Source organism: Schistocerca serialis, chromosome 12 (assembly GCF_023864345.2).
Source record: "Schistocerca serialis cubense isolate TAMUIC-IGC-003099 chromosome 12, iqSchSeri2.2, whole genome shotgun sequence".
Classification (NCBI taxonomy): Eukaryota; Metazoa; Arthropoda; class Insecta; order Orthoptera; family Acrididae; genus Schistocerca; species Schistocerca serialis.
This window is the reverse complement of record NC_064649.1, coordinates 65515802-65527425: the sequence shown is the minus strand read 5'-3', so window position 1 is coordinate 65527425 and position 11624 is coordinate 65515802. Positions and strand designations below refer to the sequence as shown.

General features: G+C 46.0%; 1 protein-coding gene across 2 annotated transcripts in view; it reads right to left on the bottom strand.

Moving 5' to 3' along the window:
- The window catches only part of LOC126428066 (homeotic protein ultrabithorax-like), a 1222647-nt gene that overhangs the window by 298294 nt on the left and 912729 nt on the right, over positions 1 to 11624 (bottom strand). For both annotated transcript variants that reach the window (XM_050089947.1, XM_050089946.1), the window contains exon 3: positions 3231 to 3613. In XM_050089947.1, coding sequence (XP_049945904.1) covers positions 3273 to 3613 — 341 coding nt within the window. In that variant the 3' untranslated portion in view covers positions 3231 to 3272. The remainder of the gene's footprint in view (positions 1 to 3230; positions 3614 to 11624) is intronic.

The window sequence follows — 11624 nt, the reverse complement described above, 5'->3', positions numbered from 1 at the left end:
TATACTTTTCCATTAGTGGATTAGACAAAGTACAGAAAAATATACATTTGGATTGCAGGACTGAGATTTGAGCTACTCTGCTTCAAAATTTTAGCCCAGTCTGAACCACTGCACTAACTTTTTTCTTAATTGTGTGTAAATCACGAGCCAATGATTAGGAATGGAAAAAAGTGGGCTATGATGGAGACGAGGAATTGGAGCATCTTACATACAGGATGATCTGCAGGAAATGATCCCTGGGGGAGTAAGGAGCGAAAAAGCTCATACGAACATACGGCGAGAAATGTGTTCCAATGCAAGTGCACCTACTTGAAGGTGGAGATAAGATCTTAGACAGTGAAAGTATCATTGAAAGCACACATGAGAACACTTAAGAATATTCTATACATACAAGTGCTTTAGTGGCACGGTTGCAGCTAATGGTCGGTACCAGATCAGCCTCAACGTATACCCAATGCCAATTTTCAGCCAATCTAACTGTAAATATGTTAGTGGTTATGAAGCTTATTGGCAGATTAAAACTGTGTGCCGGAACTTGGGACCATTGCCGTTCGCGGGCAAGTTCTGTGAGGACGAGGCGTGAGTCGTGTTCAGGTAACTCTGATGGTAGAGCACTTGTCTGCGAAAGTCCCGACTTCGGGTCTCGCCCCGGCACACAGTTTTAATCTGCCAGGAAGCTTCATATCAGCGCACACTCCGCTGCAGAGTGAAAATCTGATTAAGTTAGTTGTTAGTCCGGATTATTTTAGTGTGTTCGTAAGTGTGATAGATGAGGCAAAAAGATGAAATGTTTTGTGTTGGATAATATCTGGGATGGTGATCAGAGTCGTGGCGTCATGGTTTCACAACTTTTCGACGTGTTTCTGCTTGTGTTGAGGCAATTTCGCCTGAAGATGACGAGTAGGAAATTCATCGAAACGTTGCGAATACACGACGTCAGGACTCGGCTGATAACCGTAGAAAATTTCATCATTGAAATTCGCGGAGATAGAGGACATTCCCATGTTGCGTGGTATTCTAAAATGAAGCGCATGCGCTAACATAAAGAGGGAAAGAGAACGCTGGCAACATGCCGTTCGTTGTGAAGACGCCTGTGAAAGGCCAGGTGGGGTCGTACAGTCCACGATCGACAGCGGTAAATGAATCACCGGAGCGCAGGCATAGCCGTTTAATTGGGCGGTCCGGACGGGCAGGAAACGGACGTTTTATAATTTTAAACGACGCGCCGGACGGCCGAGTTATTGCCCGGCAATTACCCGAGGTAACGACCAGGTGTCGCCAGAGCAGCCTACCAGGAAGACCTGCCTAGCATTGCGATAGGCGCCAAGAGCGGCGGGCGGTCAGAAAATTCGAGGCTCGGTTGCGGTCTGGCGACTTCAGTGGTGGACTGCGGAGTACTAAATAAAATTCGGCAAGATGTAGGGGTAAAACACAAGCGGCTAAAAGTTATCTACAATTTGTACAGAACATAACTGCAGTTATACGACACTCGCTGAATACGGAAGACAAGCAGTGCTTGACAAGGGAGTGAACCGGAGTTGTAGCCTATCCTCGATTGTTGTTAACTGTGTACATTGAGCAATCAGTATAGGTAGACAAGAACGGAATTAAAATTCACAGTAAAGAAATAAAAACTTGGCGGTTTGGTGATGAAACTGTATCTTCGTCAGAGTTGGCAAACGACTTGGAAGAGCAGTTGAACGGACTGGAAAGTCACTTTAAAAAAAGGTTAAAAGGTGCATATCAACAGTAGTAAAACAAGGTGAAGTGATAAAGAGACCAGGAAACGAGACACTAAAAGTAGGCGATGACTTTCGCTATTCGGATACTAAAATGGCGATGGCCACAGTAGAAATGATGTAAAATTCATATATTTATTTACTTTTAAGAAGAGAAAGGCCAATGATCTCTCGATTGCAGGTGCACATCAGGCTAAAACTGTCACGGGAATAGGCGATATCCCGCGAGTAATGAGGATAAGCAGAGTGTGTGTACGTTGAGTATTTGGGTCTGACGAGAGGGTTGCAGTTGCGATGACCACTCTGTCCGGCTGGCTCAGTGGTCAGAGCATCTGCATAGTAAGTGGGAGACCTGAGTTCGAATCCCGGTTCGGCATAAACTTTCAGATTTCCTCATTGATTTTAATTAATGCCTACTCGCAGCCAACGTCTGTAATTCCTTTGTCTAGTAAGAAAAGGATTTTTGCATACGATAAATTTGTTAATATCGTGTGTAAATACAACTGTTATAAAATCTTTCATGAAGATATTTGTTTACAGGATAGTCTTGCACGGGAGTGCAACGTGGTCCCTAAGCTGTTACACAATAAGAGATTAGGTTCGTTTCAATGTGGTTCGACAGAAGTGATGAAATTAGATGCGTAGATCGAAGAACTGATGAGGTACTCGCTCGTGGGGAAGAAACTGTGGCCTTCAAGAGGGTATCGGTTCATTGGATACTTCCTGGTGCATCAAGGAGCCGTGAATTTCTTAAAAGACGGACGTGTGGGGCTAGAAAGGCACTATGGACATTGGATTAGGATACCAGAATCCAAGACTGCAAGAGGAACTGATACTGATGCAGTTGACAATGTCTACAATAAACAATGTTAGAAGAGAAAGATGTCAGGGAGAGATGTTATTTAAAATAACTAATTGTTTATGGCGATTCTTCATGCCCTGTTATAATAAAGAAATTAACCAGCACCAGCTTGGTCTGCATTTTTTAAATAAAGCACAGTGAGTTTCAATGTTTATCCTGAGTACTCTGAGAATATATTTGTTTTAAAGGTAGGTGTGTGTGTGTGTGTGTGTGTGTGTGTGTGTGTGTGTGTGTGTTTTCTCTTTTTCTGTGCCGCAGTCGTCATTCAGGTCTGCTGTGACAAAAATGGTGTAGTGCTGCTACCGTCAACAGAAGTGCAGTCAGTTACGGTGGTGGAAACTGGAGCACACTAACGGCAAAAGCTGCATTGTAAGAAGATGGGGCACAGAATCCGGAACACAGTGTTACTAAGAAAGTCAGGCAGCTGGAACTGTTCATGGTTTACGACTTTTTGTTCTGATAGAAGTTACAGGTGAAGCTTAAGTATTGCGAAAAAGATACTTGTCCCTGCTTGTTTACTAAAAGAGGTCGTTTTGTGTACCTATTCGCCTTTCACTATGTGTGCGCCATCTCGGTGGTGCTTCAGCAAGCCCCTGTCAAACGGGAGAGTCTGGAGGCGGCCCACTCACCTGCTAGTGCACGCCGCCCCACGCCGCCTCGCCCCACCGCTCCTAGTTGTTGTCGCCGCCTCCACCCGCCGCCCCCGCCTGTTGCTGCTGCTGTTGCTGCTGCTGAGCCGCCGCCGCCGCAGCCGCCGCCGCTGCCGCCTTCTGCGCCTGCGCCTGCTTCTCTTGCTCGTTCAGCTCCTTGATGGCCTGTATCTCCTTTTTGAGCTTCATGCGCCTGTTTTGGAACCAGATCTTGATCTGGCGCTCCGTCAGACAGAGCGCGTGCGCCATCTCGATGCGCCTCCGCCGCGTCAGGTAGTGGTTCGTGTGGAACTCCTTCTCCAGTTCCAGCGTCTGGTAGCGTGTGTATGTCTGCCGGCCTCTTCGGCGCAACCCGTTGGCGCCTGTGAACACAGAAACGTACGTAGGAATTAGCGGGTGAATTTGGAGCTCCTCGCTTGATCGTGCGTCGAAGTCTCCAACTACACACGACGTACGAACAGAAACTGCTTTGCTTAGACATTTCTTAACCAAGAAGTTGGCTAACCTAATGGGCCTTCATTAAATATGACCATTAAATACTAACTGCTCTGGCGTACATGATCATGCACTCACGCTAAGCTAATGAGAACTGGGCATCGCGACCTCTGCATAGGGAAATCTCTCTATTTTCTTTATGTAGCATGGTTTCTTTATGAGAAATTTTTAATGACTGCTCTATAAGAAAGTAACTATTGCTTAAACAAGGAAAGATACGTTAAGGAAACAGAAATACGGAGGTACTGCCTGTTTTGATAACACAGAAATTTATTGACCACAAAACGTATAAACAACGGACTTCTCTTGACAGTAAAGTTTTTAACAATGAAAAGCACTGAAAAATAAGTTAACATAAAGATGTCTAAGAAGATAATTTCGCTTAAACAGGAGCACTATATTATATGTATACATTTAATGTGGAGTAAATTTTAATACCAGAGAGAAGTTACTTCCTAAGAGCGTTATCACTGTATTTTGCTATTGTGCATCTAAAATAACACTAAAATTACAAATAGTAGCGTTCATGAGAAGGTAAGTAATTAACATAGAGTATTTTACACTTGTTGGGATGAAAAACTAAAAGTAAACCTGTATTAGTTTTTTACCTTCTTTATTTCATCATCGACGCACACAGTACGGTTATTTCATAGGACAATTTCCTTTTACAGAAGTTTATTTGGCATAATAAATAGGTCAATTATGTCACGTTACTGGAAAAATACAGCAATCATGTGTATGATGTAACAGCACGTGTTGGTTCTCACTTTTTTCCGACGCATTCATCGTCGTTGCGGTCAGTGTCCATCAACTACTTCTATAAGTATTTAGAAATAACTGTGTATCCTCAGGTTATTTGCAAATGACTTGCTACAGAAGTGTCGGCTCTGATCAGTGTTAATTTGGGTGAAACTATTTTGGGCACTAGGCCTTGCAAGTTTGTCACAGTAATACCAATAATAAACAAAACTGGCGCTTTGAGCGTCTAAGCAGCTTGCATTTTGAGGGAGGCGAAACTGCCACAAAATGCAGTGTCATCGCCCTGAAGATAACAGCTGCAAAGATGGTAAAAACGCTGTTTTTAGTCGTGGTTGAATGAAGGCGACATTTTTCTACTTACGCTGTAATTTTTGTTAAAGCCTGTCCGTGAATATATAAATAGTTCTGGCGTAAATCAACTACTTTCCAGGGTTTACCGTAAGCAAAGTCCATCAGTCGGAAAAAGGCAGCGAAAGGCATTCTCTGAGCAACCGTTCGTGGTAGTTTATCAGTTAGAGTAAAAATGTTTCTCTTTGAGATGATTTATAAACAGTTACATTTTCATTGCAATTAGCCATCGCAATCGGTAGTACAGTCTGATTTCGTTATTTTCATGCCTATGGCGCCTTGCTCTGGGTAAACATAGTAAAATGGTTTTTTTTTAAGCAGATACTAGTTGTCCTATTAAATTCTACAGCTTAAACTGAAAAATGTCTCCTTCATTCAACTACAAACCAAATCGACGTTTCTACCGTCCTTGCAGCTGTCAGGTTCAGGTTCTAACCACTGCAGTTTTGTGACCGTTTAGTCACCTAGAAGAGGACCGCTACAAAGACGGTAGCAACGTCAGTTTTGTTTACGGGTTGTTTTTATCTTTCTTTCAACCATACATAGAACAGACGTTTCTGCTGTCTCTGCAGCTATGATCTTCAGCTTTAAATGGTACAAATTTTGTAGCAATTTAACGGTCCTGAAGAGACGGATACAAAGATGGTCGAAACGTCGGTTCTGCTTACGGTTGTTTTTGGTGTTAGAAGATGAGACGGCCTAGCACCCAAAGTGATGTAATTAAGAAAGACGATTTGAGCTCCTCTGCTGACGACACTCGCTCAGTATAAATTGTAATTTTGCGGCATTCTTTCTGTAGCGCGTTTGAGACGAGTACACGCTATGTAGACGGGTGGAAGAAATCTTATAGAGGTCTCGTCGCAGCCGGCGCGTATACTGCGTGCAGTAAGCTACGGCGGGCCTTGACAAGGCCGTAAGATAAGCTGCCAGCACTGGCGTGCGCGCTTACGCACTCGCACAGTGGGGTGTGGAGTTTACGACGCGGCGGCGGCAGCGGCGGGCACGCGTCGTGTCTGGCGCCTATTTGCCGGCGAGCAGCGGCCGGCCGGCTGGAGGAATTATGTGAAGGATTCCGGAGCGGGGCTCTACGTCATCTGGATGGCCGGCGTGGAACAGCAGCTGCCCGGGTAGAACAAGGGAGGCAGTTACTCGGTATACGACTGCACGTCTCTGGAGCGGCAACGAGTCCACCCGTAATGAGTTATGTGAGATACCGTTCTTAGTGCTCTCCGCTTCGTAATGATTCTCATCCTCAGCGAAGGGACACACCTTCCATCGCGTCGTCTCGTTTAGTTAGACGTGGGTTGAGACAGTATTCACTCGTATCTCGATGATCTTTTCTTAGGAGTGGATATGTTTGTCGACTCTTTTAGGAATGTACGGTCTCTGAAATTTGAACGGTAAACAACACTGTGATGCAGAACGCCTCTCTTGTAGCGTGTGCCACTGCAGTTGATGAGCATAACCGTGGCATTTTCACACTTACTAAATGAACCTATAACGTGCTGCCCTTCTTTGGATCTTATCTATTACCCCCGCCAGTCCTGCGGGATACCGATTCCATACCAACGAGCAATGTTGGTCGAATAAGGCTTTTATGAGCCACCTCCTTTGAGGGCGAACTACACCTTCCGAGGAATCTTCCAATGAATCTCTGGTCTGTTATCTGCCTTATCTGCGATTAGTTTCATGTGATCGTTCCACTTTAAATCGCTCCTTGCGCTTAGCTACAAATATTTATGGTGCCGGCGGAGGTTCGAGTCCTCCCTCGGTAATGGGTGTGTGTGTTTGTCCTCAGGGTAATTTAGGTTCAAAAAATGGCTCTGAGCACTATGGGACTAAACTGCTGAGGTCATTAGTCCCCTAGAACTTAGAACTAGTTAAACCCAACTAACCTATGGACATCACAAACATCCATGCCCGAGGCAGGATTCGAACCTGCGACCGTAGCGGTCTTGCAGTTCCAGACTGCAGCGCCTTTAACCGCACGGCCACTTCGGCCGGCGATAATTTAGGTTAAATAGTGTGTAAGCTTAGGGACTGATGACCTTAGCAGTTAAGTCCCATAAGATTTCACACACATTTTGAACAAATATTTAATACATGTGAGTGGTCATTGTTCGGCAGTCGTTTAATCATACAATGGCGGGTCATTCGGCCTTATTATATGCATTTGGTTCCATTTGTTTTTATTCTGGGGGTTAATCACCAACCAGCACCAAGCGAAGATTGTCTGAGGCCTTCCAGCATTCGCCACAAAATTCTGGAGTCGTGACTTTTCTGTATACAGCAGCGTCGTTCGAGAAACACTCGTGGTACTTCCGATGTTACCACCGGGTCACATACTTATTTGGAAATAGTGTAGAAAGCTTTGTTGCGACGTGCATATGTTGGTAAATATTTCCCTCTACAAGAAAGTACAAAACGTAGTGTTAAGATGGGTTAACATGTACGCTATATTTCAAAGAAAGGTGACTGCCACCATTCAAACAACACGCTGAGGCTCTTGTCCATCCAGTAGATGAGGTTGCTTGTGAGGGAAGGCATCATTAAGCACTCCGTCATCAGGCCACAAGTGGCCTATCGGGACCATCCGACCGCCGTGTCATCCTCAGCTGAGGATGCGGATAGGAGGGGCGTGTGGTCAGCACACCGCTCTCCCCGTCGTTACGATGGTTTTCTTCGACGGGAGCCGCTACTATTCGGTTGAGTAGCTCCTCAATTGGCATCACGAGCCTAAGTGCACCCCGAAAAATGGCAACAGCACATGGCGGCCCGGATGGTCACCTATCCGAGTGCCGGCCACGCCCGACAGCGCTTAACATCGGTGATCTGACAGGAAAGGAATCATTAGTCATTATATGTATGTATCTCCATTGCAAAAACATTTTGTGTTATACATATTTTTAGTCGTTTTTCAAAGTGGGCAAGATCGGTTGTTGTAGAATTGGACTGTGAGTGGGAACAGTGGCTCTCAGTTAAGAGTATTTGGGAGAGGGTTATAAGTACCGACATTTCACGACTATCGACGGGAAACCACTCGAAAAACTTCGTAGGAAGTGGGGGATTGGAAACATTGTTAATTTATTTGTGCGGAAATTTTATTCATTGATATGCATAAGAGTGATTATGTTTGTATATGTGGTGGTTGCATGTGTGTATGTTGTATTTCTGTGAACACGCCAGTCGAGACAGGGAGTGAAATAGTTTAGCTGCTGGCTTGTGGCGAGTGTCGATGCGTGGCCAGAGCGATGGCTGCGTGATGGCTCGTCCCCCCAGCCAGCGTTTAGCCGAGAGCCACCGCTGCGTCCTAATGGGAGAGGCTTTGATTGGCCGCCGCACCCGGCCGGCCGACAGGTTCTGCCGGATGTTTGGAATTTCTCAGCAGCCGCTGCCTACAGCGTCGCTTCCATATCTCATCTCACCCGCCACAGCTGGCCCCCTACTCTTAATACCAGCCAGGTGATGACGGGACACAGTTCGCCTTACTATTCGCAGTCGGGTATCGTTGATGTTGCCACTTTTATAGTTCCCGGTAAATTCAGGAATAGCTGAGATCAAAATAATGTCGCAAATGTACTAATAATATATTTCAAGCAATTGGTACCCCCAGAGACAGTAAATATAAAAAAAGTCATGATCCAACTCCAAATGCTGCTGGTAAAAATTTCTCTATTGCACACGAAGGTTCGATCCGGGGACCATCGCCAGGTATCTTAAAATATTCACAACAGTTTACAAGGTCGTGTCAAATCAGACACCAAATAATACAAAATCCTGTATTTCAGAACAGTGACGAATCATGGCTTTTGTTATTCGGGGCTTTTGGTTTAGTACGAACTTACATGATGTTCTAATGATTTTTACGACGCCTGATGATCTATGGGCCGTGACTGGTTGTATGGTTCAAACGTCTCTGAGCACTATGGGACTCAACTGCTGAGGTCATTAGTCCCCTAGAACATAGAACTACTTAAACCTAACTAACCTAAGGACATCACACACATCCATGCCCGCGGCAGGATTCGAACCTGCGACCGTAGCGGTCGCGCGGTTCCAGACTGAAGCGCCTAGAACCGCTCGGCCACTGGTTTGTATGACAAAGGAACTTTTATCAGTAGCTCTTGGCGGTAAATCTTGATGCTAATAACAACACTACAAATACACTGATAGAAAAAAACCGCAAAATCAAAAAACTATTAATGTGGAGTAATTTATATAGGTAACATATTTAAGGGATTAATATGCAAGATCAAAAGTTAACTTAAGCGCGATATAAGCTATTGAAAATGTGAAATTTTGGTACATTAATAACCGGTGTTATCATCAGAACGTTGAATGCAAGCATGCAAACGTGCATCCATTGTGTTGTACAGGTGGCGGATGTCAATTTATGGGATGGAGTTCCATGCCTTTTGCACTTCGTCTGCCAACAGAGAAACGCTTAACGCTGTTTGTAAATAACACTTAACTTATTGTTCTACGATAACCCGTATGTGCTCGATTGGAGACAGATGTGGTGATTGAGCAGATGAAGGCAACACGTAGACACGCTGTAGAGCACGTTGGGCTACAGCAGCGATATGTGGGCAAGCGTTATCCTGTTGGAAAACACGCCCTGCAATGCTGTTCATGTATGTCGCGCAACAGGCCGAGTCACCAGGCTGACGTACAAATCTGCAGTCATGGTGCGTGGGACAGCCACAAAATGGCTCTGAGCACTAAGAACTACTTAAACCTAACTAACCTAAGGACAGCACACAACACCCAGCTATCACGAGGCAGAGAAAATCCCTGACCCCGCCGGGAATCGAACCCGGGAACCCGGGCGTGGGAAGCGAGAACGCTACCGCACGACCACGAGATGCGGGCTGGGACAGCCACGAGATGGCTCCTGCTGTCGTACGAAATCGCACCCCAGACCATAACTCGAAGTGTAGATCCAGTGCGTCCAGGACACACAGATTGGTTGCAGGCCCTCTACTGGCCCGCTTTTAACGAACACACAGCCATCACTGGCATCAACGCCGAACCGGCTTTCGTCGCAAAAAACAAACCTCCAACCTGCCCTCCAATGAGCTCTCCCTTGACACCACTCAAGTCCCAAATGACGGTGGTTTGGGGTCAGTGGAATGCACGCTTCAGGGTATTTGAGTCGGTGCTGTCCTTGAAGTGTAACATTTCTGTGTCATTGTGGCCCTAACTGCTGCTCAGATTGCTGCTGTAGGGTCAGTGCGATGCTTCAGAGCCGTACGCCGAACACGATGGTCTTCTCTCTCGGTACTGTCATGTGCCGGTCCGGAGCCAGGTCTTCTTGTGACCTTATATTCTGATGACCACAGCTGCCAGCAGTCATGTACAATGGCTTCATTCCTGCGAGGTCTTTCCGCAATGTCGCAGAACAAGATGCAGCTTCTCGCAGCCCTATTGCACGACCTCATACAAACTCAGTGAGGTGTTGATAATAGCGTGTTTGTCGCCTTAAGGGCATACTTGGCTAACACCACCTCATCACAATCACAAAGCTAACTCAAGCTCACTAACATTAAAGAAGCAAATATCATTTGCATTCTCTTACTAGATCCGCTCTTATGCGACTGGCGAGAAATTTCAATAGACGCCTCTTTGCTGTTGCGATTAGTTTTGTGTCAGAGCATATTGGAGGAAATGTGATTGGTGTACGGTGACTATGTCGAAAAGTAAAGGTATCGCTGCCATACTGCTGAGAATCCAGTGGAGCAAAGTCCGCTCCAAGCGCGCTCCTGTGTCCTTAAGAGTGGCGCGGAACGTTACGATGTTTCCCGCTGCAGGTGAGTCCGCGGACAAGCGGACCGCGACCCGGGAACCCGCACAGTAGCCGCGCTGGCTGCTGCGCCGTCCGAGGTCTTGTTCGCGTTGCCGGAGTCCCGGGATCGTAAACCAGCGCCGGCGGAGCAGCCCGGTGCGCGGTACACGGCCGACGGCGCTCCGGTATTCCATTAGGGGCGGCGTACACAGATGCCGACTCGATAGTCCCGCCGTTTCAGGTGGGCGCTACGAGTTAATCAGCCCGCGCTCTCCAGCGTCCTCACAAGTGGACTCGCTTTCGGGAGGACGTCTGTTCAAATCCGCGTCTAGCCATCGAAATTTTTCGCAGTTTACCTTAATAGCTTAAGGGGAAGACATAAAAAGTTGTATTTGAAATTGACGGCGTAGATTTGTTTCGCCATCCTTCCCCAATGCAAACTTGTACTCCGTCTCTAATGACCTGGTCGTCGACGTGACGTTAAATACTACCCTTGTGTTCCGTTATTTTCTGCTCTGAGCTGGCTGGAAGTCCATAGGAGACCCTCTTCTGACGCCATTTTATTCCTCGGTGGATAAATGTTTCTCAAATTTTTTCCCTGTCACATTTATTTGCAAACTCGAACTTTCATCTGCCGTATTAGTAGGTTATGTCGTAATTTCGAGTGTAGTTGGCCAAATTATGTCATAGAGAAACATCGAAGCTCATGTTCATGTCTCTGCTAGTAGCTATCGTGCTTCCGTTAGATTTGTCTTTTCGCCATCAGTCTTTTGATTGGTTTGAAGCGGTCACCGCAAGAATTTGTCGTCTGTCCCAACCTCTACATTACAGAGTGGAGCTTGCGCACAACATCGTCAATTATTTGTTCGATGTATTCCAGTCTCTGCATAAAATACTGTCGGTGTTCAGACAGAGTCAGATCTGAGATAAAACTCGAGCTTTCGAAGATTATTACAATGGCCAGGAGATGACTGTTACACGTCCTG